Source organism: Sapajus apella, unplaced genomic scaffold (genome assembly GCF_009761245.1).
Source record: "Sapajus apella isolate SASKATOON/1434 unplaced genomic scaffold, GSC_monkey_1.0 scaffold18, whole genome shotgun sequence".
NCBI classification, from domain to species: domain Eukaryota; kingdom Metazoa; phylum Chordata; class Mammalia; order Primates; family Cebidae; genus Sapajus; species Sapajus apella.
The window spans coordinates 28,031,589-28,058,814 of NW_022436958.1; the positions used below are offsets into that span (position 1 = coordinate 28,031,589).

General features: G+C 38.2%; 1 protein-coding gene and 1 long non-coding RNA gene across 3 annotated transcripts in view; one reads left to right on the forward strand and one right to left on the reverse strand.

The window, feature by feature from the left end:
• The window catches only part of GRB14 (growth factor receptor bound protein 14), a 125,165-nt gene extending 105,792 nt beyond the window's left edge, over positions 1-19,373 (reverse strand). Inside the window, exons 1-2 of one of the 2 annotated variants that reach the window (XM_032286577.1) lie at positions 18,652-19,373; positions 17,287-17,419 (exon numbers count right to left, since the gene is read on the reverse strand). In XM_032286577.1, the coding sequence (XP_032142468.1) occupies positions 17,287-17,419; positions 18,652-18,842 (324 nt within the window). In that variant the 5' untranslated portion in view covers positions 18,843-19,373. The remainder of the gene's footprint in view (positions 1-17,286; positions 17,420-18,651) is intronic. The other variant, XM_032286578.1, reaches the window with a different exon arrangement.
• Positions 18,871-27,226, forward strand: part of LOC116557095 — a 73,219-nt gene continuing 64,863 nt past the window's right edge. Inside the window, exon 1 of the long non-coding RNA XR_004271357.1 lies at positions 18,871-18,950. This is a non-coding gene — a long non-coding RNA (uncharacterized LOC116557095). The remainder of the gene's footprint in view (positions 18,951-27,226) is intronic.

Sequence of the window (27,226 nt, forward strand, 5' to 3'; positions counted from 1 at the left end):
AATGAAGACACCAACATCATCTATACTTATGAACATATAAGGAAATGCTGTGATGATTATTGAAATTAATAAAATTCAGCAATATCTTGGCATGCTGAAATAATAGTTCAAAATTCAGATTTATATAGGGATGAAGGCAATATCCTGCCAAAAAAGTCCAATTATTTTTTCCTAACAATTGTAGACAAACTTGTTTACAAGTATTTCATAATAAAGCATTATAAAGGGATTTTATTGATTATAAGCTAATGAGCTCATTGTCATTGAAAATGCTCAAGAGGAGATTATATAGATGATCATCTACCAAGTATTTTAAAAACGAATCCTACTCTCAGTGAGAGAGTTATCTGAAACTCTGTTCATTCAGCAAGTATTTACAGAAGACTTAGTATGTGCCAGCAACAAGACTAGAATCCAGAATCCAGGCCGACTCATTCCTATTGCCCCCAGGGATTCCTGGATTGTGGAACACTGGTAATGCCATGTAATTGACCTGGTAGATTATCCCTAAGCAGGGCAGCTAACACATACCTGGCACGGGAAGAGACGCCTCTTGCAGCTGAGTCTTCAAAGATACATTTTTTGAAGCTAGCTATTTAAAGATTAAGGAAAAAAGATATGCAGAAAGATCGAAATCTATTTTATGTAAAGACCAGAGTCTCATTGGGTCAGATAAGAAAAGAAAGACATTGTACAAAACTAAAAGCAGTTAAGTGTAGTCAAAGCACAGAGTAAAGGAGGAAAGGGTTAGAGGTATGATTAGAGGGGTGGTCCAGCTATAGTTCCTCAAGGGTTCCATTAAAATCAGTATCTGAAGAATGAGAGGAGATCCATGGAATGGTTTTAGGAGTAGCATAATTTGATTAGCCCTTTAACATTATTGCTTCCACCTATGAAAAGGGGAACTTAATACATGATCAAAAAATGTTAAAAAGCTTTGGAAAAAGAAGACATGATTACTTTAATAAATGGTGCTAGTCTAAGTGGATGTTCATTAAAAAAAATAAATTACTATCATAAAAAATAAGCTGTGCTGTGTCAAAAACCCAAGTGTGAAAACTAAAATATAAAAATGACTAGAAGAGGCTGGGTATAGACGCTCACGCCAGTAATCTCAGCACTTTGGGAGGCCGAGGCAGCAGGATCACCTGAGGTCAGGAGTTTGAGACCAGCCTGGCCAACATAGTAAAACCCATCTCTGCTAAAAATACAGAAATTAGCTAGGTGTGGTGGCAGGCACCTGCAATCCCAGCTACTCAGGAGGCTGAGACAGAAGATTCGCTTGAACCTGGAGGCAGAGGTTGCAGTGAGCCAAGATTGAGCCACTGCACTCCAGCCTGAGCAACAGAGTGAGACACCACCTCACAAAAATAAATAAATAAATAAATAAATAATAAAAATAAAAATAAAAATGACTAGATGAAGAAATATTCATGACAGAGAGGGAAAAAATTCTTAAATAAGACACACAAAACTACAAACTAGATTTCACTAAATTAAAACAAAAATATTCTGTATCATAAGAAACACTATAAACAAAGTTAAGGCAAGTCACAATTACTGAGAAAAGATAATTGCAATGTTTACATTTGCAAAAAGATCACTATCAATATCACATAAAGGATTCTTATAAGTCATTTTTAAAAACACAAACAATACAATAGAATAGTACAGGTAATTCACCAAGAAGAAATATGAATGAATGACTAGAAGCAAATAAAAAGATTCTCAACCTTACAATAATCAAGGTAATGCAAATGAACACAGTAATTAAATTTCATCACACTCACCACACTGGCAAAAACTTTAAATTCTGAAAATATCAGCTGTTGATGAGAAAGTGTAGAAATGGAGACGCATATAGTGCTGGTGGGCACAACCACTTTGGAGAGCAATTTGGCAATACCTAGTAAAACTGAACATGCACTTGTCTACAGCCAAGCAATTCTACTTCTAAATACATACAGTAAGAACCAGGAATGGGTTGCCCTTGGGGAAAGAGGGTCTAGGATCCAGTTGGTGCAGCTTATGGCTTGTCCCTATGTGTACAGTTCTTAAATTATTCTTTTTATTTAAAAAAAATTCTTTAAATGGATAATATAGGCATGTGGCTTAAAAGGAAACCTTAAAAGGATTTGTCTCATTTTAAGTTAAAAAAAAAAAACTGTATCAGCATCAAATGATTAAACATTTCTTTGTTTGAACATCATAAAAAAATACATACAGTAGAGAAATCCATGTACACAGGCACAAGAATGTATATTATAGTGTGGTTTGTGATGACAGAAATTAAGAAGTTATCAGTTTTCTTCAATGGGTAAACAAGAAATTATGGTGTATGTATATAATGATATAAAATTAAAATAAGTGATTTATATTTATTCATATGGATTAATCAAAATGTCAAATGATAAGTTGCAGAGATACACATACAATATATTTTTAAATAAATCATTAGGACATATTAGAGTATTACATGTTGTAAAGGCATAAAAATATGGGAAGAAATGATACTCACTAACCTCAGAACAGTGGTTCCCTCACAGCAGGAAAAAGGAGAAATAAAATGGGATTGATAACAAAGACACAAAGAGAAAGCAATCATGTAAGAACAATCTCTTCTTTCGAAAAATAATGTTAGTACTCTAAGTGTTTGGACTTATTTCATGGTGAGAATCCTACTACTATACACAACAACATGGATGAACTTCCAAAACAGGCTGAGTGAAAGAAACCAGATACGAAAGGTCACATACTATATAATTCTATTTTTTATGAAATATCCAGAAAAGGTAAATCCGTAAAAGCAGAATGCAGATTCCTGATTGCAAGGAGCCAAGAGGGAGGAGAGAATGGGTAATGTCTATTTAATGGGTTTAGAGTTTTCTTTGGGGGCAATGAAAATATTTGAAACTAGACAAAGGAGACGGTGGTACAACACTGTGGATGCACTTATGTCAGTAAATTGTAAATGCCAGCAAATTGTAGATTTGGGAATAGTTAATTTTATGTTTAATGAATTTTACTTCCTTAATCAAAATAGGCAAGCATACAACACCTCTAGGAGTAGAAAACTACTAAAAAAGGAGAATTAGTGAGGAGAGTCTCAAAGTAATTATGTAAGAGATAATTTGACCTGAACTGTTGCAATAGCAGAGAATATATGAAAAGTGTATAAATCCAAGACTGGATGAGGAGAGAGAAATAAAGAGGAGCCAAAGATGAACTAAGAGATCTGATTTTCTAGTATGCATAGAGTATATTCTATTTCCAGGGAAGGAAAACATGGGAGAAGGAGCAAGTTTAAGAAGAAGAGCATTCATTTGCTTTGTAATCTGCTGAGTTTGAGAGGTCTATGGGCTGTACAAATGAAGATATCCAGCAGGCAGCCCAGTATACAGAGCTAGCCGAGGCTTACGTGCACACTGCAATTGAGGCCGTGGAAGTAGATGAGATCACCCTGGCAATAACATGAAAACCAGATGAAAACAAGAAGTTCTAGGACAAAACCCTAAGGAATACCAACACTCAAATCCTACAACAGAACCTTTAAGAGTCAGAAGTCAAGAAAGCATTTCAAGAAAGAAAAAGTAGTCAAAATATCTAAAACTACTGAGACACCAACATAAAGACTCAAAAGTAGGTCTTTGGGAATAAGGTGGTCTTCAGAGACGTTAGCTGAGAGCTATTTCCTGCTATGCTGCAGGAGAGTACAGCAGGAAAACTGTTCAAATGTTTAAAACCCAGTATCATTAATTGTAGTGATATGGATAACCAGTAAAATCAGAGAAGCTCCAGAAAGAACTGTGGCTAGAGAAGAAAGAGATAATCAGCCCTCATGAGAGTTACAAGAAGCCACTTCGCACAGAACTGAAAACTACACTAGCACTTCTCAAATGTTTCCACCAGAAATACCCAACATGCAGAAGAAAGTAAATGCACAGCCTTTGCCATCTCAGGGTAAGACTATCTAAGGTACATAATTTGTTCTTAAAAATTCATGCACATTATGCATTCTACTCAGGAATGTTTAATATAAGAATGTTTTTCCCATATTTTCAATTAAAATTAATGTTCCAAAAAGGTGTTCCTTGTTTATCATGCAACTTCCCATATGGCCCTCCCACAATCCCCACACATCCCATATGCATATATACTCCTACTTTGAGAAATACGGAGGAGATTCATCATTCCACAAGAGTGATTGCCCCTAAAAATCCCTTTTAGAAATTGCTTGCCACAACACAACACAATACCCATAAACCCCTACGTGACTTGTAATCATTTCTTCTTTCCATTTTTCTTAAAATTACATCCTTCAACTTTAAAAGTATGTTTCAGATATAATGGAAGTTGGTGGCTAAGTCTGTGTTGAACAGACTTTAATTAGGGCTCCTCTTTATCTTTCTTGACTAAAGAGTCAATTAATTTATTATGTACTCTATACATGGAGGTTGACTCAATGCCTTTAAATATTTAGTCATTTTTCTCTGAACCTCTCCCATATCTTTCCCAAGGTGCAGGCATGGTTTTGTAAAGGGCCCCTTATGCTTCTGGGACAAAGGCAGGTTTTGCCTAAATGAGGTCATTAAAACAAAACATCAAGTTCCCAGTGCCCTGAGATTCCAAGCCAATGACCTACAGAGTGTTCCAGCTGATCTTAATTTCCTTGGCACAGCACAGTAAAAGTACTGTAATATAATGCAAAATAGCTCTAAAGAGAAACTAGATACAGGCTAGAGTCTTGCCAATACACAGTTAAATAATACCAAAGTAGCCCTTTCATCAGAATACTGTGTTTCACATGCATATGTCACCCTCCCCAAGAATGAAAGTAATCTTCCACTGTGAATGTGGGTTGATTGAAAAGCTTTTACTGGACTCAGCCCCATAAAGTATGCATGCTTTTTAACTGGCATACATGTGCTGCTAAGATTGAAAATGCTTACAAGGGATCCAAAGAGACAAAGAACAGAACCCATTCTCACCAAGGGTAATCCAAATTTAGAATGTGCTTATGGTGGTAAATCAATACTCAAACATTTATCCTGACCAGGCTCTCTTTTAATATCTAACAATATCAGACTCTTCCTCGAAAATAAACCAAATTTCACTTTTCAAAGTTTCTTTACACATTCGATATCATTTATATTAAAATATCTGTACGTTTCCAAATATTCTACCCCTTAATAACAATGACTTCTTTGCTCTTTATCCATTTGTTTCTCCATTTATTTGTTTTTTCAACCAACAAAAATTAACTGAGTGCTTGAGAAGTGCCAGACATTATTCTACATGCTGGAGATTGAATAAATAAAACTTACTCAATTAAAAAATAGTTCTTGTCTTCACAGAGCTTATGTTCTACTAGGAAAAGGCAGTAGATAAATGAATATATATGTGAACATAACACACGTCAGATGATAGAAGCTAGTTAGGAAAATTAAGCTGAGTGAGGGAGAAGAGGGAACACAGAGGTGGTGGAAGGCAACATGAATCTTTGAACTCCATCAAAGCTACAATAATCTTTAATGATCTATTAAACAGTAAATCAGTTAAGGACCTCATATAATACAACTGAAAATGACAAATTAGAAACCATCTGACTTGATAAAGATTTGTCACCCAATCAGATCCATTAATTTTATCAATTTCTGGAGAGTTTCAACAAAGTTTTACCATCAACAAAGATTTACCATTAGCCATTAATGATTTTTTACTCTTCAGCTTAAATGTACTTTGTTCAAACTAATACACTCAGAAAATTTGGAGAAAATGTGTTTTTATCATACATTCGACAAACCAAAATACAAGGTTTCTGCATGACTTCTTTACAATTTTTTTCCCTAAGATGCTTTTGTTGTATAATGTGTTGTACATAGATTTCATCAAAAGTTTAAAGTTGTAGATTTAGTTTACCCAAGAAAATGTCAGCCATATAATTGGAAAAGTTAATCCTCACTCTCAAAGCAACTGGAAAATTAGACTTAAACTTTGTCAGATAAAGTCCAACTTTACTTTTCAATTCACATTAGTTACATTTTGGCCAGGCACAGTGGCTCACACCTGTAATCCCAGCACTTTGGGAGGCCAAGGTGGGCAGATCACCTGAGGTCAGCAGTTCAAGACCAGCCTGGCCAACATGATAAAACCGCATCTCTACTAAAAATGCAAAAATTAGCTGGACGTGGTGGTAGGCACCCATAATCCCAGCTACCTGGGGTGCTGAGGGAGGAGAATTGCTTGAACCCAAGAAGTGGAGGTTGCAGTGAGCTGAGATCATGCCACTGCACTCTAGCCTAGGCAACAGAGTGAGACTCCAACACAAAAAAAAACAAACAAAAACAAATTAGTCACATTTTGAGAAAAATAGTTTTAAAACACTAAAAATAAATTATGAATTATATCTTAGAAGAGAAATAGCTAAAAGCAGGTCAAATATAAAGTAATACATTGATGGTGCCTATGTCATATCAGCTAGGAACAAAGCAAAGCAACCCCTTATATATCCCAGCTTCCTAATGCTTGGCTCATGCCTTGGGCACATGGGGAAAAAAAAGAAAAGAAAAAAGTTAAATTAATACAGAACTAAGAGTTCTGGGAAGTATGATGAAGTGCTAAGAAGTACGTAGAATTCCTTTGGCAATTGTGTTACCGTACGTTTTCACAACTAGGTTTCAGCTTTTGGAGATAACTAAATAAAAATCAAGTATAAAATTAGAAATAGTTCCATTAAATGTAGTAGTCACCATGATAAAAAATTTCTTATGTTTTTCAGGAATGCACATGACACTTTTTAAAGATAGTCCAGTAGCTAGCCTATCAATTTTTAGGAATTAGAAAATATTAAAATATTTTATAATAAAATGGAATATGAATTGACAGAAATTGGAATAATGTGTTTATCATATGATTTGCTAAATTAGATATAAGTACAATATTGAATAACACACAAAATTTGAAAGAAATCATGTACATGTTTTATTCTCTAGTTTTAACCAATTTATCTTGAAAAGTTTGGTAGTCTCCAAAAAGATTTCTGCAAACATTAAAAAAAATCAGTTACTAACTATGGCAGATACTGTGGCGCACCATCTGAACCCACTCCCTTCAAGGCTGAAGTACTCATTCTCCCAGCCCTTAGAGTATCAGCCACTGAGACCTATGGCTAAGGCCTCCCTGCCTGCCATTGCACTATGCTGAAAAGAGCTGCCATGCCCAAGGTCTGGAATTTCCCAGGCAGCCCAGCACCTGTGCCGTAATTCTGAATGATTCTGTAGGGCCAGTCCAGCTTCAGAGCTCTCCTATGGGATCAACTGGACCTTTGCTATGGCTGTGCTGCAGCCCAACTTTTCCCTGTGTCCATTCCTACAAGTATTGTGTCCATGGAGCTCTCCCCAGCAAACTTCCTGCAGGGAAACTGTGCTCCCAGTCGACTTCAGAAATAACCTCACCGGCAGCACTAACCTATATTATATTAGGTATTTGTAGGTGCATTTTCTTTCAACTACTGATGCATCCTATAAATACATATCGAGAATAGCAGAGAATACATTTAAATACATAACAAAAGGCCATTTCAGCATTCAATATTTCTCACTGATGCGCTCCTTGCTTTGCTCTTAAGAAGTTCTCCGTCAAGGGTTATTATACATTCTTTGACTACAGTCAGGACATGGAAGAACTGAAGTCAAAAATTGAAAATTGAAAAATGAAAATTGTAATTACTCCCTTCACACCATCATATATCTGAATTCAGAATATTTCAACGCTGGTCAAAAATCCTCATTTCTACCATTTCTCGTAACAGAAAGAGGCTTAAGACATTGAAAAGGAACTCCTTCTGATTTGTGGCACTTTCATTAATCATTAAAGGAAGCTTTCCCTGTGTGTGATGCCCTGGAGGTTTACATGTCCCAGGGTAATGCACCATGAAGTGGTTACTGGGAGCACAGGTGGGTTCTCAGGAAGTGAAAACTGATTCTCTTAAACCTATGTTTGTACAGCCCTTGAAAAGTCTTCATGTATTTTCAAAGGGTATATGTCTCCCCATTTCCATGTGATGAACACTGACCTAAATAATTCACCACTGACATTAATTCTTAATAATTAAAACATTTGCTAGTCTATAACTCTTTCTCTGAGAGACTTATACTATAAACCTAATTGATATTTCCACTTAATCTTTTCTAAAGCTGTAGATCTTATGAACATACAGCAAACTGAAAGAAAATATAGCAGTTCACTGAGCACTCACTTATAATAATACTACAAAAAAATAATGTATACAATCAGAAATATTTTGATTAATTTCATTATACATAATCAAATTTTCATAGGTGTTAAAGCAAAAGATATGTACTGTTAAAATCCAATTAGTTCAGGATCTAGAATATAATTTTATTTTTCTACTATAAAGAAATAATTATCAAGAAAAAAATTTAAAAATAAAAATACAATCTTATTTTTGTAAATAGAATCTATTAATCAAATTTATTTTTTCTAATTTAATGAAGATGATTGATCATGATTAGAATAAATGTCAAAATATAATTTGATAATATTAGTTTTAACTGTGTAACTTCATTAATCCACTTACTCATTCATTTTTTCCAGGAAAGAACTCAAGAACAATAAAGTCAAGATAATTCACATAGAGGGAAAAAGAATAAAACCACTAAACCAAGTAGATAATTGGACAATTCAGATTATGGTAAGTACAGCCAAGGAAACAAACTGAGAAATGTGATGAAAAATTTAAAAAAAAAATTTTTTTAAATACAGGCTACTTTTAGGCAACTCAAAAAAAAAAAAAAAAAAAAAAAATCTCCTTGATGAGAAGGTCTAATACCGAAATCCGGGGAATAAAGAGGAATCAGCTATGTCAAGAGCCAGGGAAAGAGGTTCCAGACACAGAAAACAGCCAAGGTAAAGGCTTTGAGATAGAAACAAAGTTTGCTAAGTTCACAAATAGAACTGTGGCTGGAGTCTAATGAACAAAGGGTAGAATGCAGATGAGGTTTCAGAGGTAGCCAGGGACCAAACCATGTAGAGTCCTTCCAGTCAAAGTAAGAAATGTGGATTTCATTCTAAGGTATCAACATTTTTTAAACCAGGAAATGACATGCTGGTTTAAATGACAGCCAAAGTAAAGGCTTTGAGATAGAAAAAAAGGTTTACATTTCTGAAAGTTCCCTGTAACAAGTATATATTGAATGAACGAAGATAAGCTAACAAAGAAGAAAAAAGCCCATTTATGGGGCTCCTGTAGGTGAGAAGACAATGGCTTAAATTAGGATGGTAGCAGCAGAGACAGTGAGATGTATACAGATTCAAGCCTACCTTGGCGAAAGATGTAGCAGTACTTAGCAAGACCAGAAAGTAGACTCCTTGAATTTTGGCTTAAGTAATCAAATAGATGATCTGAGGGTGGAGCAAGATAAATTTAGAGAATTCAGAGGTTATGACAACCCCATACCTTTTTTTTTTTTAGACGGAGTCTCACTGTATCACCCAGGCTGGACTTTAGTGGTGCAATCTCAGCTCACTGCAACCTCCGCTTCCCTGGTTCAGGCAAATCCCCTGCCTCAGCCTCCCAAGTCGCTGGGATTACAGGCACACACTAACATGTCCTGCCAATTTTTTTGTATTTTTAATAGAGACAGGGTTTCCCCACATTGGCCAGACTGGTCTCAAACTACTGACCTCAGTCAATCCACCCACCTTGGCCTCCCAAAGGGCTGAGATTACAGGCGTTAACCACCACATCTGGCCTACCTCATACCTATTAAGCCAAGCAGAGCCAAATGTGTATTGGACCTATGCCGGTCTCAAGTGGTCACATCTTATCTCACATCCTTATTTCTAAGTTTAGATAGTTGGTCCTGTACTTTAACTTCACCCCTCAAGCTGGCTTCTACCAAATGTGATTACTTTTCTGATTCTACTTCTAATATTTGAACTTCGACTTTGATGCACAATTTCTAGTTTAACCAGACCCTTCTGCCCCAGTTATTTCCATGAATGGGACTCCTGTGCCATCTGTCCTATGTCACCCCAAACGTGTTCTTTATCACCCCAAACATGTTCTTCAACAAAAAACTATGGCCACTATAGGGGAATACCTGAACAGAGGCTGAGAGGGAGCTTCTAGGGCTAGTGGAACAAAAGAAACCTCACTTTCCATGACTCTTATATCTGCTGCACAGGAGTCATTACTGCTCCTACAGCCATCGGAATCACTTGCTCTAGGAATACAATAAAACTGTAGAGTTTTCAGACACAGAAAGGGTGAGCAATGGGTTGATATGACGCCCCTCTTCTGCAGTAAGACTGTATTAAAAACTAGGTTTGCTGATTCCTGTTCCAATATCTTTCAATCACATCCTATTGACTCACATCTTTCCATAGAAACAATATTAACAAGAGTGCATGCAATGTTGGAAGAGTACTATATTTTGAAGCCACTATGGGTTTTAAAACTTTGGCCCGACAACCTAACCACTGCATGTAACATTACATCTATGGAAAAATGTATATGAATAAAAGGACAATTTATTAAATATCTTTTGGAATACAAGCATTAATAAACTGGTTAACAATATTAAATCTCCTATTTGTGTGTGTTTTTCTTGTGGCTTTGAAAAATATTAAATCAGCAGGCCAAAGAAAAGGACAAGAAGTAAAGGATGTTCTCCCTATGTGAGTCCTGCCATTTCTCTTCTAAATTAATCCTGAACCCTTTGTTTCTACTCCCTTGCCTTGGCAAAGATTTGTGGCCACTTCCTGGGGTCTCCCTTCAGCTGACCTTTATCTGGAATGCCAAAAGGTCAATTCTCAGGTCTGCTTATCACCACTGAAATACACATAAGTATATACTTATACAATAGTGTTTAGTACTATTTGACATAAGCTGACATTTTTTTCAAAGCAGTATCCATAAGACTGCAGAAATCTTTTTTATATTAATTAAAATCCAGTTATATTGAACCATGGATGACTCCAATTTTCTTTCTCTTGACAGAACATATTATATGCCCCTAGGGAAAAACAAACCAGAAGTTGGGATTTCAATAAAGTTAAAAAGAAAACTCACATTGTAGATAAACTGTGGACTGCAAATGTACCCTGCAAATTAACCAAAAATTAGAGGCAACCTTCAAACTGGAAATAGAACCTTCACAAACAGAAGATCTGCTAGGGGATTTAAGTTTTAAAATAGGAAAAGAAAGCTATCTTCTCCTACAATGAAGGTAACTAGAGTCAGATGAGAAGGATCCTGAGTTGGTAGCTCCTGTCATCAGAGGTTAAGGAACCTCAGTAAGACATAAGCTCAGGACAACGGCCAAGGAAGCTGAGAAGCCCTGAAGGATGACAACAACTAAAACTACTGTCCAATAAATATATGCTTCATGTACATTAAGTGAACTGAGACAAAGGAACTGGACACTCTGAACTGGATACATGAAGTCAAACAAACTAATTGGTGGATCATCATATATCACATAAATATGATTAGAATGAGTGTTTGTGTCCTGTTTGAGATCTTTTTTCCCCTAGGATACTAGCTGTTCATTGTTTCCTCCCTGCCTCCATATGCCATTAAGCCTGTACTTCCTTCTCACATTACCATACCCTTGCGGAGTGAACAGTGGTCCAGGACCCACTGTCCCTTTGGCCACATCTAACTGAATAGGAGCTGGACACACCGGACTGACATACCTCTCCAGATACAGTTTCCAGTAAGTTACTAGGTACTGAACCAACAGTTGGAGGAAAATTTGGGAGCAGCCATTTGGGGCCGCAAGTGCTACATGAAATCAGGGCAAGCAAGACTGCAAAGAAATGTCAAAAATGATGTGATTGCAAGAAGAAGCAGAGACTATGAGGTACATTTGTGTGAAAACAAAAGAGAGAGAATAGAGAAAGTGATTGCCTTGATTTTTGCTGACTTTGTTGTTCCCAATTCTAGCCTCTCATGAGACCAGTGACCTTTTGGCCTTCAGGTACTACAACATAACCTTTCAGGCTGGTTCATTTGGGGTTCTGTTTTGTCTGAACAATCAATACCTGGCTAAAATACCAACTAAAGGCCATTTGTAACATTCTCACCTTTGTCAACAAAACAGAATTTCCCTCAGTTTTGAAAGGTCCAATTGCCCCAGTTTGAAAGTGGCAGAGAATAAGAGTACACTGATTTTGTATACATATCAAAGAGAAAAACATATAAAAAATCAAATTCCTATAACCTTCCCCAGAACATTCCTATTCAGTGGGTTTTGTAAGAGGGCCAAGTATCCATATTTTTAATAAGCATCCCTGCTGGTTCTGAGGAAGGTGGTTTAATGATCACACTTTGAGAAGCACAGCTGTAAAGCCTTCTTCAATACTGCTACAAAGATCTGTACACTTTCAAATTCTTCTCCAAAAACATATTCATCAAGTGCCAGCATTCAAAAGTAGCAAATTGCCTTTGGAAAGATAGATTTGTTTGAAACCCTAATAGGAGAGAGTATTGTCTCTATTATTCTTTCTGCATATATGTTTTGTTTCACATTAAATGGGATTTTGTAAAATAGCTCAGAGGGCCTAAACACAATTTATTATGTGTTTCCATCAAAAAATGAATTGAAACTTCCAAAGAGCTAATTTTCAGACTTTTGAAAGCTAAGCAGTTTGTAATTTGAGAATTTCATGAGCCAGTCCAACTGAGAAAATTCAATTATGAATGGTTTTAGATGATACCAAGGAATTATTGTTATTTCTGTTAGGAAATAATAGCATTTGGGTTATAAAAGAAAATTCATTTTTGAGATGAATACAAAACTATGTAGAGATGCAATTATGGGCTGTCCAGAATTTACATCAAAATACTTTAGCAAGGAAAATACATTTTTTTAAAAAAAAGATGGAGCAAACGAGGCAAAATCTTCATAATTGCTGAGTCTGGAAAAAATAAAATATGTACATGGAGTTTCTCTTCTTTTACTTCTATGTATACTAGAAAAATAAGTACGTGAAATTTCAGTTAATGTAGCAGCCACATAAGATTCCTATAGGACCATACATACAAGTTCAGCATGTCCAAATTGGAATAATTACTGACATCACAGAGGAATGATGTAAGAGATCCTTTAATTTGGGGACAGAGATGTACTTATCCTTTGAAAGTCTGTGACATGCTAGAGAAAAAAGAAATCAAAGCCAGCGCATACGGAAAACTATTTTTTTTTTATTATTTGAGAGAAATTTTTATTTTTCTGGATATACAAAAAAATGCTTAATTTAATAGAGAATAGACTAGAAACAGTGTGGTGAGGGACAGAACACATTGAGACACAGTATTCTTTTTGATCCCCCTTTATGGAAACTACGGAAGCATGGGCAAATCCCTTCTGGTTTTTGCACATTCTTTTTGTAATCCTGAAATGCAGGTGACATACTTACTTCCTTGTGTTCCCATGAAATAATATCCTGTGGACCGTAAACTACACACAAAAGCTGGTTATTCATAATACTAATACATCTTATCTGATAATAAAATCAAACATTTGATAGATTTCTCAGACCAATTTTAGGGAGAAGATGGAGAAGAAAGCTGGAAATAAAAAACGTAGTGACATTTCGGGAAGAAATAAAAAGAGGAATTTCACGGCCTTAGATGAATATTAACTAATGGCATTTGTCTCTCCTGTTCTTGTGTTACGAGGAGAGTTGTAACTAACAACACTGGTATACATGTATTGTTGTATTACTCTTATTTACAGTCCTCGCTTTCTTTAGAAATTGTATCTTCCTTAAAAGGGACTGTCAAAGCCTCAAAAAATCCAGATGTCGGGTGCTGGCTGTGCCATATAGAATTCCTTAAACTCAATTTACACAACTCTGAAAGAAGAACATTGAAATAGAGGATCTGAAAAATCTAACCCAACTCAAACATTTTTTCATAGTATTTTTTAAATCTCTAAAGCCTTCAGAGGCTTTATTCTTACTTAGCTGTACAAGATAGTGCTGGGAAGAAATTAACCAGAGTTACCACACAGGCTATGTCCAAGCACAAAAATTACCTAGGGGTCAACAAACAAGACAAGAATTGACTCTGCTGGAAGAGCTAAATAAAGATTTCTAATTCTTTGCTTTCCTTCAAACAATAGGTGTTTAGGGTTCGTTACTAACAGATGATTTCCTGATAAATTTCAATCAGAAATTAGGAAAAAAGAGATTAAGTTCATAATGGAAGTCACTTTTAATATAAGTAACTTTTCTGGACCATGTATGTAAGGGAAGGTATACTTTAAATCTGCTTTATTGGTAAACACAAACAAATATGCCTAGGAAATATGGCCAGCACTGTAAAAAGAGGAAAAGGGAATACAGAATATGGATTCTCTCTTATTCTAGCTTTCATTAAAAAATAATAGTACTGAAAGCCTACAGTATTGGATACTTTGGGACATTTTATTTGCGAAAAGTGATAAAGCATTTTCACTTTTTTTCTGGCTTCAATTCACTTTACCACTCATGTGTTATGTAGGCATCTCAAATAATAAAATTTATGGCTTGTAAGATGATTTTTGACTGTGGCTTTGAAAGGCCAGATGAAATTTAACATTTTTAGTTTGATTCTCTCAAATTTTCTGGTCACTGATTTGTAAATAACAAGAACAATTATTTTCTTCATGTTTTTCTATGGGGAGAAAAGAATCGCTAAAATGACTGGAACAGTTAAACAGGACAAATGAGAGAAAATATAAAGAAAAGAGACATCTCCTATAACATTTCAGCCATAAATAATATGCAGTAGAGCCTTTCACGTATAGTCACTTACATCATCTCAACTGAAGGTTACGGATAAACTGGGCCAAAAACACCATCTTGTAAAAGAGTAATGTATGTCACAAAGGTACTGAGTTGGGGACTCACTTACGTAGAGTCATCTATTCTCAAAATCTTCCTCATTTCAAAGAACTGAGCATGTACAAAGAAACCAAAAGGATCAGTTCTCAGTGCAAAGTCTAGGTGGGGGGAAAAGAAAACATAAAAGAAAGTAAAAAGCAGCCTCCCTCTTCCTCAACTTTGGGGTACCTTTGTCTTCATAGAGCTCTCAACACTTGGATCAAGGTAAAGATCAGCAAGAAGGGCCCTTCAAAGGCAGGGACAGGCTTCTGGGATTGATCTTTGAAAATCAGGCTGGGACTCTCTGCTCAGGAAACAGCACAGCTGTGTTGTGTGGGTACAGTGCTCTCTGAGAAGGTCATTGTGGACACAGGATACAAGGCCAGAGCAGGAAATCTACAGGGGTCAATAAAAACATCACCTTTTCCCCATTTCTAGTTTGCTATTTTCCCCCATTTTCCAATTTAAACCTGATCTGAAGAAATGTCATCAGTCTCTAAGATGTCTTAGCCTGGTCTGATGACTATCCACACTTAGGGCACATCCTGCCTTGACCCTGGCACTTTACCCACTGTTTCTCTTTCATACCCTATACTAACATAAGCATACCACTACCGCTTCCCACTTTCTGTTCAAATCAAACCTGGCATCACCAACAAATCTCTTAGACACAGGCATTCTGCAAGTGTCCATTCATAGCATTAAAATGAGTCAGCCCAGATCTCTTTCCCTTTACTTCCCTTCTTGTTCAGGCTCTACCCCCTATCACAACCCCAAATCAAAGACCTATCTTTTATAAATATCTTGCATGGTATTATTGCTTAGCTAGGGACCTTATTGCCTAGGATGGTGTAAGAAACATAGAAGATCCTTAGTAATTTGGGAACTACCTATTAAATTCTTCCAGATGACCATTATGCCATCATTAGACATTTCCTTTTCTTACTCTCAATCCAGAATCTTTTTTTCTTTTCTACTACCATGGCACACAGTCAAATCTATCATCCTTATTTCCATCTTCTATCCAAACTGAAAAGTCAACTCTCAAAGAGCTTGGAAGTTTCGCTAGGGTTGTTTTTTCCTTGGGATCTGACTTTAAACCTCACCGTGATAATAAAGCTCTCAAGAGAGTCTCCTCTTTCTCTATCTCCCAAACAGTCACCCACTTAAGGGCTTATTTCTCCTTTTAAATATGCAATTCAGAACATAGTTCTGCTTCTAGAAAAATTTACTCCCATTTTCTCCATTCTTACCCAAAAACATGATTACCAAGTGACTTCAAACCCCTCCCGCAAAAAGTATATACACAGGGGTTCCATCAAACATATTTCCTGCTGTTTCTATTATTGCTGTATATGATCAAGAATTCACCTGCTTTCTAAGGTATTTCCTCCATTCCTAAAAATGTAAACACACAAAGTTGAACCCATCAGAGGTAATAAAGGTGCAGAAATAAGAAAGAGAATAATAGATGTGGTAAAATGGCCAACTGTCTGGTCCTCTCTGTTCATTATCTTTCTCCCACTGCAAGTATCTGGCAATTTGAATGTATTGTTTCCACCCTTGTAAGAACAAGGTGCATTTCATCTAGTGAGGCTTCTCTTTGTTTTGCTGGGTCAAAACTGGGAGAATGTATATGGTAAGAGATGAATTATTCTAGGAGACATTGAATATTTTTCCCCTCAAAATGTATAACCATGATGTATTTTCTGTTAGCTGCTTGGTCCTTAAAATCTAATTTGCTTTAGTCAGTCCCAAACTAGAAACTTGAAAAAAGAAAATCATAAAAATACAGTCTTTTAATTATCAATTATGAGTAGTCTATCTTCTGTAGCCAGAGCCTCCAAACTGAGAAATCCACTGAAATGAAGACATGTTGGCCCTAAACTCCAAGTACTTTTTGCCACAGCATCACTATATCACTTTCCTTTAATAAATGAGGTTGGCTTTGGTCAAAAACATGAAAAATTAAAGAAAGTATTAAAGGAACCAGTCAGTCCCCTTCTCACACCACTACCACTGCCTGCCCAGCCCCAACCTCTGCCCAATTCCTGGCTTAAAAATGATCCCACCTCCTACCTATCTGGTGAACAACAATTGCTCCCAACCACTGTAATTTATATATATATATATATATATATATATATATATATATATATATATTCTCTCTTTTAATCCATCCCAGGACCCTTGGAGGTAGGTTTTAACATTCCCATTATATGCCTTAAAAAATAAGGCCCAAAATGAAAATAATGCCAAAGGACCATGTCAGTCAACAGAGTTGTTTAACAGAGCCCATTCTAATCCTTTGTTAACACTGTAAATTATGGAAAATCTTAAAGACTGTATGGATTCAGAACTCCTAAGATTTTAAAATTTTAAAATGCATACCTGTTTTTTCCTTGAATTTTCTAAAGAAAACAGGTCTGCTGACAACACAGATGTAAATGGAGAACAGCATAGCTCAGGAAAAGGGTTTGGAATAGATGGCATTTCCAGAACATCAAGATCTTTCTTTTTTCTCCTACAGTAAGAGAACATAGGATGTAATTTACATAAAACAGAATGTAAAATATAATTGCTGACAGGATTAAAAAGTGTGCTAAGGCCAACATTACCACTCTGTGGCAAAGCTCATATTATATAAAGTATACAGAAAAGGTCTGTGATGTACTCTCTATGGGTCAAAATATAGTATGTTAATTAGAGATGAAAAAATCTCTTATAATATTTCTCTCTCTCTCTCCTTTTCTCTCTCTTTTGCCTTTAAATCACCAGGCATGGAAACTCTATCCCTTTTGATAATTTGACTATACCATTACTAATGCAAACATCACCCTGAGGAGTCAGACATTGTTAGGCTTCCATTATATTGACAAAGTCTCTAAGTTACAGTTAGTGCATTCATCCTTATGATATTTTACTAATCACTTTTGGAAGTTATGGTTTATTAATTATAGCTGTGGTTCATGTCACTTCAAATTTCATTCACAATGTTGCCCACACACAGTCTGTTGGTATTTCAAGTGCTTATAGATATTAAACAGCCAGGCAGTGTTTTGAGGAGGTAAGTTAATAGAACTTGATAGAATAAACCACTCTAGTCCACTGGAGAGTAATTTTAACTTCACTGAAATTGGAGCGCTTTGAAAATCAGGAAAAAAAATGTAACATTTAAATGTATAAATATAAAGGACTACAGATTTGTGTATTGTTGTAACCTTTTTTTTTTTTCCAAAAGTATGTGCAACTCTGAAGGCACTTAGTGCTGAATGCTATGGAGATTGGGAAACCTTTTAAAACCTCTATTCTTTCCTGTTGAACAGCAAGACTGCTCAAATGTCAATCCATGCTTTGCTTCTACAGGGTCGCTGTAAGACTCTATGTGGGAGGTGAATACATTCATGCTACGATTTTTTTTAATATATAAAATAAAATAGAGTTTCCTTTGTGAAAATGCAGGGCCACGAAGGAGCAGAAGGTGATCAACCTGCAGCCTGGCCTCCTAGTTTCACACCGATGGGCAGAGGCGAAAGAGATGAGAGCTCTCAATGAAACGGTGATGCTATTTATAAGGCACTGTGAGATCGCAATGTCCTGCTGGTCCGGTAGGAGACAGCTAAGGGGATTGTCTTCAGAGACTTTTACAAACTTGGCCCAGCTCTGGGCACATGGCTCACCCCCTAGGACCGCCTCCTCACCCCCTCGCCGGCTGCCCAGCCAGGACACTCCCCCGCGCCCTCCAGGGCTGCCTACCTGTCTGCAGGACAGCCGCGGGTCCCGTCCGGAGGGGGCAGGAGCGTTCGCGCGTGCAGCCAGGGGGCCGGAGCCAGGTCGTGGGCGTCGCCCCTCCCCTGGGCAGCGCCACACACCTGGGCGGCCAGCGGCGAGTCCCGGGCAGCCGCCCTGCCCGCGGCGCTCTGCCCATCTTGCAGGGAAGTGGTCATTGTCGCCGGCCGGGGGGCGCGGGCGTCATGGGAGACCCGGCGCGTGGGGAGAACGGGATCGCGCGGCGGGAGGCGAGGTGCCGGCTAGGCAGCCGGAGCGCTCTGCAGGTGCGGTGGCCTCGCAGCCTGCGCTCGGGGCCCCGGCGGCGGAGACGCGCGGCCGAGCAGTCTGCGAGGCGGCGGGGGAGGGGAGGGGGCGGACGAGGAGGGTGGGGAGAGGGGAGGAGCGGCCGGTGGGTGGGGGCCGCGGGCGGCGGGGCGAGGCGCGGAGGGGGCGGGGAGAGCGCGCGAGCCGCAGGCCGGCCCCGCGCGTGGCCCGGGGCCCCCGGGGCCGCTGGCCTCGCTCCCAGGCCGTCCGCTCCGGGACGCACGGCAGGGACCGCCGCCTCCCCAGGTGAGCTTCGGGGTGCGAGGCTGAGCCCAGGGTCTGGGCGGCCCCGGCGGCGCCGGAGGCGGGGAGCAGCCGAGGGGGTGCTCCTGCTGGGCTTGCCGGGAGGATCGCTGGCGGGACAGGGGTCTGCGCAGCCCTGACCCTCCCACTCTTGCATTCTTCCTGCTCAGCGACCTGAGATCACCTAAGCTGTGGCTGGGCCGCCATGACAATCCCCACCGGGCCAGGAGGCCAGGAGGCCAGGAGGCCAGGGTACCAGGGGGCTGGGTTTGCCCCAGTCCTTCCCCCACGTGCTGCTTCTTCCATCCACTCCGCAGCCAAAGACTGGGGAGCTGCAGGGGAACGATGGGGGAACAAGGAGTCCAATCATTATAGAAACTACCGAGATGTTGAGAATTCCCAGTAAAGCATGAGTAAACCTGAAGGTGTCTGAAATTAGAAAGACTATTGGTTTTATTGTAATGAGAGAAGCTTACATTAATGAATTCCATGGTGCCTTACGCTACCTATTCCATCCTCTCAACAGCTCCATAAATTAGATGTTTACCTCATTTTACACAAAAGGAAACTGGGGCTCAAAGCCATCGCCTGTAATCCCAGCACTTTGGGAGGCCAAGGCAGGCAGATCAGCTTGGGTCAGGAGTTCGAGACCAGGCTGGCCAACTTGGTGAAACCCCGTCTCTACTAAAACTACAAAAAATAGCCGGGCAGGGTGACTGGTGCCTATAATCCCAGTTACTGTGGAGGCTGAGGCAGGAGAATCACTCGAACCTGGGAGGCGGAGGTCACAGTGAGCCGAGATCGCACCATTGCACTCCACCCTGGGCAACAGAGCCAGACTCTTGTCTCCAAACAAAGAAACAAAACAAAATAACAACAACAACAAAAACGTAGCACTAGTAGCTGGTGTAGTCAATATTCCAACCCAGAAGCTTCGTTCTCAAAAACCCAGACTGTTTGAAATGGTAAAGGCAGTATTACGCTCACGCTGTGACATGCAGCAGCCCTACTCTGAAATGCTGGGTGATCCTGTTTCTGCTGTTCCAATAAGTGTGCCTATCCCAGGGCACTCTTGAGGATTTCCAAATGTTTCACAGGGTCTTTGTTCTTTGACCAAGTTAGGTAATATCTGTCCCTGGCATCTGCTTCACCAGATTTTCTTAATTTCAACAACCTCTGCCCAGGGAAAGGTAAATATTGCCTCCAGAAGCAAGCAGCAGCTCCCCTCCCCCATCTCAGTGCATCCTCTCCCACCGAGGCACCAACCACTAGACAACTCAGGGGTCACTACTCCCAGCCTGCCAGGAGACCTGGGCACTCGTGAAGACAGATCTTTGAGTCAGCGTTCAGGGAATCCAAATTCTTCATTTTTCTAGTGTCAAAATTAAGGCCCAGAAGTGTACCTGGGTCACAGTGGGTGTGCTCTCTGGCATCCTTTATACCAGGAGTCCCCAACCCCTGGGCCCTGGACCACACCATACCAGTCCATGGACAGCGAGGAACCAGGCCGCAGAGCAGGAGGTGAGCGGCTGGTGAGCCAGCATCACCCCAAGCTCCCTGCCTTCTGTCAGATCAGCTGGGCATTAGATTCTCATAGATGAGAGAACCCTATTGTGAACTGTGCCTGCCGGGGATCTAGGTTGCTCCTTGTGAGATGATGATCTGATGATGATGTGATGATCTGAGGTGGAACAGTTTCATCCTGAAACCATCACTCCCACTTCCCATTCGTGGAAAAATTTTCTTCCATGAAACCGGTCCCTGGTGCCAAAAAGGTTGAGGACACTGAAATTTATACAATACTTTGGCCAAACCAGGACAAAATGATTCTCCTTCTCAGGAAAAAAAAAAGTAATAATACTAATGTTGGTAATTACTAACATTTTTTGACACGTGTGCCAGACAAAGCCCTCACTCACATCCGGTTCTCTGAATTACAGATTCTATGCTTGGGTTTAAGTGACTTTAATTTAAAAGCATACAGATATACTGACATTATCCCAGCAAAAACCAAATGAGGTATGTAGTTGCAAATAACTTGAACTAAAGAAACAAAGAAATAACTAAACTTTAATCATTATCATCATTAACCTAATTTTATCTAGAACTCTTGCAGGCAGCCATTTCTTTTTCTTCTTTTTTGTTTTGTTTTGAGACAGAGTCTTGCTCTGTCACCCATGCTGGAGTGCAGTGGCAAGATCTCCGCTCACTACAATCTCCATCTCCTGGGTTTAAGTGATTCTCCTGCCTCAGCCTCCTGAGTAGCTGGGACTATAGGTGCACACCGCCTGGCTAATTTTTTGTATTTTTAGTAGAGACGGGGTTTCACCATTCTGGCCAGGCTGGTCTTGTACTCCTGACCTCATGATCTGCCCGCCTCAGCCTCCCAAAGTGCTGGGATTACAGGTGTGAGCCACCTTGCCCAGCCATGTCTTCTAAGAATATTATAGTTTGAGCATTCTCACAGCACACAAATCAGTGGCTGAAGTTTATACCATCTCCACTCGCAACAACTCTCTCTCTCTCTCTCCCTCTCTCTCTCTGTCTCTCTTTCTCACACAAAAGACACACACCAGGAGAGAGAGAGCACACTCTTGATTTTTTTTTTCTTTGAGAAAGGGATAAGTGGAAACTGCATATGTCTTTGGAATTGCTGGAAATGCTATTTCCCAGTAGTGAATCCTGCTCCACATCCTAGCATACTTGCCATAATTTCTTAACCTCAAGAAAGAGTATTCCTTTGTTGGAAAGAGATCTCTATCGTGTCTGCCCTTTCCAGGCATTCTCTTGCTTAGTGGAAACCCAGGGAGGGTCAATTTGCAGGCTTTATGCTCATCCTCTAACCCCAAATGGGTGGAAATTGTAATCCCTGAGATTACCAGGGCAAAAAGAAAGAGAACAGGCCTCTGATAATGAGAACCTAAATCATTTTGTCTTGTAGATTGGGAGTAAATATTAAATTTACTCCCAATAGTACCTTGAGAATTTGTACCAGGAGTTACTAGAATTAGCTCACTCACATTTTTGAAGCAAGTCAATAAAGGAACGAGGTTTTTTTGTTTGTTTGTTTGTTTGTTTTTATCCAAGTGGTTTACAAGAAATGATTCTAAATAAAGAACTATGCAGTATAAAAGGTACAGAATACTGTCAGACCTGCTACAGCCTAAGATAATAGAGGTGTTTTTCTATAAAAGAGAAGTTTTAAAAGAGAAATTTTCATCCTCATAATGGACAGACTTCTGAAACAATAAAGCAGATATGTAGGTATTAAAGAGTGATGTCAGTCCTCTGGGTGGCTGTCCTCCCTTTGGACTTAAGCCTGTAAAATTGCAGAGAAGTAGCTTGTCCCCTGGCCCCTTTCCTCTGTGGACATTTCCTACTCTTTGCACCTCCCTTTCCTGTTTTTCCTCAGGAATCTCAGTCTTTCTACATCTCCTGGAAAATATGTCCTCATTGCATTCTTCTCTCCCTCTGCTCATCAATCAAATTTCTTAACCCTTTGTATTGTGAAAGATAAAACACATACAGAAAAGAAGTTCTTAAATGAAAATGTATAATGACTTATCACAAGGAAAACACTGATGTTAGGTCATGAACTCTTGTCAGCCCTCCAGAAACTCTTCTCTTACTCCTTCCTCCAATTCAAATTTCCTTCCTTCCTTCCTTCCTTTCTTTCCTTTCTTTCTTTCATTCTTTCATTCTTCCTTCCTTCCTTCCTTCCCTCCTTCCTTCCCTTCTTCTCTCCCTTCTTTCTTTCCCTTTCTTTCTCTTTCTCTTTCTTTCTTTTTCTTTCTTTTGTTCTTTCTTTCTCTCTTTCTTTTCTTTTTTTTTTTTTTTTGGCACTGTCTGTCACCCAGGCTGGAGTGAAGTGGCAGGAAAATAGCTCACTGCAGCCTTGACCTCCCAGGTTCAAGCAGTCCAGCCATTTCAACCTCCCAAGTAGCTGGGACCACAGGCACATGCCATCACATTCAACTCTTTACCTTTAGTACAAAAAAGGTCTCACCATGTTGCCCAAGTTGGTCTCAAGCTCCTGGGCTCAAGCAATCCTCCCTCTCTGGCCTCCCGAAGTACTGAGATTACAGGCTTGAGCCACCACTCCCAGCCCACTACAAATTTTCAGAGTAATCAAATCCTTCTTTTTGTTTATAGTTTAACACCTAATTATCCATCCCTAAACAAAATAGATTATGTTTTTCAGGTTCACTTTTCATATAGATGGAGTCACTCTTCATATAGATGGAACCGAAAAGATGGCCCTTTTATGTTTGACGTGGTTTCCTTAATATTGCATTTGTGGTATTCTTCCATGCTGTTGCAAGTAGCTTTAGTTTTTCTGTTTGTTTTTCTATTGTATGTAATACCACAATTTACTTATCCATTTTACTGCAGAAAGTTATCTAGGCTGTTTCCAGCTTTGACTATTATTAACACTGCTACAAAGTGCATTTTACACTTTCCTTGGTGCACATAGGCAGGCACTTCCAGGAGGTACACGTGGAGGAGTGTCGTTGTGAGGTCATGGTATATAGATACATGTTCTGTTTTAGTAGATACTGCAGTTTCCCAAGTTGTTTGTATTGATTTTCATTACTACTAGGAATGCATAAGCTTCCCCAGTTCTTCACATCCTTGACAATAAGTATATTAGAATTGTCACAGTAGGCATTCTGGTGAGTGCATAGCAGTATCTCACTGTGGAATGAGACTTTTGTTTATGACTAATGAGTTTGAGCACTTTTTTCTGTGATTAGTTGCCATTTGGACATCCTCTTTTTGTTTTTCTTTTTTGAGAATTGGAGTCTCATTCTGTTGCCCAGGCTGGAGTGCAGTGACACAATTATGGCTCAGCTCATTGCAATCTCAACCTTCTGGGCTCAAGCAATCCTCCCTCCTTCGGCTCCCAGAGTGCCGAAATTACAGGCATGAGCACATGCCTGTAGTGTCCAGAGCCTGGCCTGGACATCCTCTTTTGATGGACCAACTCAAATCTCTTGCCCATTCTTATGATGAGTTGTCTTTTTCTTACTCGCTTATGAGTTATTTTTAAGTTCTGGATTTTTTTTTATGGTGTGAAGGTATATAGGGTTTTTTTTATTAATATAAATAAGTAGTATCACAGACTCATTCACAGAATTATCCTATCCTCACAACTTTGCAGTAGCTCCTTTGTCATAATTCAATTGCTGATCTATCCATAGGTCTATTTTGGGTTCTCCCTTCTATTCCACTGGTTTATTTACCAATATTTATGTCAATATCTCATTGCTGTAATCATTATGATTTATATAACAAGTCTTAATACTCAATAGAGCAAGGCTTTTCATTCTGTTCTTCAAGACTGTGATTCTTCGAGATAGTTAACAGCATAGATCTTGATTTATTTCTGATCTCAAAAAGATAGATATTAAATATAATATATCTTTACCACAGACATCCTTTAACAGATAAGAAAGAAGGGTTCCCTAATTTTCCTTGTTTGCTAAGAATTTTTATTATGAATGGATATTGAACATTATTAAACCAACTTTTCTGCTTTTAGAGTTGATCATATGGTTTTTCTCCATTATTAAAGTAATTATGTTGACTTTTTAATGGTAAATTAAGTGTACATTCGTAGGATAAACCCTACTCATATATATACATATATTTATTAACATTGCTAATATTTTGTTTACTGGTTTTTGCACCTATGTTCATAAATGTGATTGACCTGAATTTTTCTTTTTCGTAATATTCTTCTGAGATGTTGGTCTAGGGTAATGATTGCCTTGTTAGAAGCGGAGAGCTTTCCCTCTTTTTCTTTCCTTGAAGAGTTTATACAGATTATTTCTTATATAAATTGTGTTACTTCTTCCTTAATAGTTAATACAATTTACTTGTTAAGCCATCAGACCCTGTAGTTTTCTTTGTGGAAAAGTTGTTTAATAAATGACTTATTTCCTCCTTAGTAGTTAATAAAATTTACTTGTTAAGTCATTAGACCCTGTAATTTTCTTTGTGCAAAAATGCTTAATAACTGACTCAATATCTTTAATAGTTATAGGACTATTCCTATAACTATTAATAAAAAATCTTATTTCTTTCTGCTGTCAATTTGACAAGTAGTATTTTCTAGGAATGTATCTCTTTTATCTAAATTTTAAAATATTTTGACAGAAAATTCTTCATATTTTTCTATTAGCTTTTTAATATCTGAAGGACTTACTAGCTTCCCTATGCCCATTCCTGACATTGGATATTAGTGCTTTCTTTCCTTTTTTCTTGATTATATTCACTAGAGTTTATGAAGTGTTTAAGCTTTTCAAAAATAATTTATTTTTCATTTGTGCTTTATTTTGTTAATTTCTATACTTTCTTTTTGTTTTTTGGTTTTCGGGGTTTTTTTTGAGACGGAGTCTCACTCTGTTGCCCAACCTGGAGTGCAGTGGTACCTCCGCCTCCCAGGTTCAAGCAATTTTTCTGCCTCAGCCTCCTGAGTAGCTGGGATTACAGGCATCTGCCACCACGCCTGGCTAATTTTTTATACTTTTAATAGAGATGTAGTTTCACCATGTTGACCAGGCTGGTTTCAAACTCCTGACCTCAGGCGGTCCACCCACCTCAGCCTCCCAAAGTGCTGGGATTACAGGCATGAGCCACAGCTCCTGACCTCTATTTTTATCTTTCTAATTTCCCTCCTTTTTTAAGTTTTATTTGTGGTTATTTTTTGTTGGTTTTCTAAATATTTTACATAGATGCTTATAGCTTATTGCTGTTTAGCTTTATTTTCTAATATTGACATTTAAAGACATACATTTCCCTCCAGATATGATTTTAACTGTATCCTTGAAGCTTTAATATATTGATTTGTATTATTCAGCTCAAAGTATTTTATACTTTCCATTGCAATATTCTTCTAGCTGTCGATTTTAATTCCTTAAAATATATAATTTATCTCTCTTGTTATCACAAACTATACGTGATTTTAGTCCTTTGAAATTTCTTGAAAATTGCTTTATGGCTCAGGCTATGATCAATTTTTAATAATATTCTATGTATGATATAAAAGAAGGAGTTTTCTATAGTTGCTTCACTTATGTATGTGTAGGTCAATTAGGACAAATGTGTTAACCATGCTGTTTAAATTCCCTATTCTTACTGATTTTTGTTTGTTCTGTTATTTCCTGAGAGATGTTATATTAAAATTTCATCACTCTATCACTCTCTATTGGCAATCACTCTCCATTTTACTCCAACCTACTCAGTCCTAGGTTACCATTAACTTACTTCCTGTCCCTATAATTTGCTTATTCTGATATTTCTTATAAAAGGAATCATACAATATGTGTTTTTTATGAAGTGACTCATTTATAATTTCAGGACTACGATAATGTTTTCCAATGTATCTGCACCATGCTACTTTCCCATGAGTAATCTATGAAGGGTTCAGTTTCTCCACATCCTAACACTTGTTATGATCTGTCTTTTTGATTATGGCCATTCCAGTGCGTGCCAAGTGGTATCTCATTACAGTTTTGACATGCATTTTCCAGATGGCTAATGATGTTGAGTATATTTTCCTGTGCCTATTGGCCATTTGTATATTGTCTTTGGAGAAATGTCTATTCAGATCCTGCCTGCTTTTTAATGGAGTCATTTGTCTTTTTATTATTGACCTTAATTGTTCTTTACATATTTTAGGTAGAAATCCCTTATCGTATTTATGAATTGCAAAATTTTCTCTCATATGGGGAATTAACTTTTCACTTTTTTTGCTGATATTTTTGAACCACAAATGCTTTTAATTAAGATGAAGTACAGTTTATATTTACCTTTGGAAACTTGTGATTTTGTGATCCCAAGGTGGCTTTTCCTATGCCAAGGTCACAAAGATTTACTCCTATATTTGCTTCTAAGAGTTTTATGGTTTTAGTCCTTACATTTACATTATAATAATTTTGAGTTAGTATTTGTGTATGGTATGAAAAAGTTCAGATTTCTTATTTGGCAT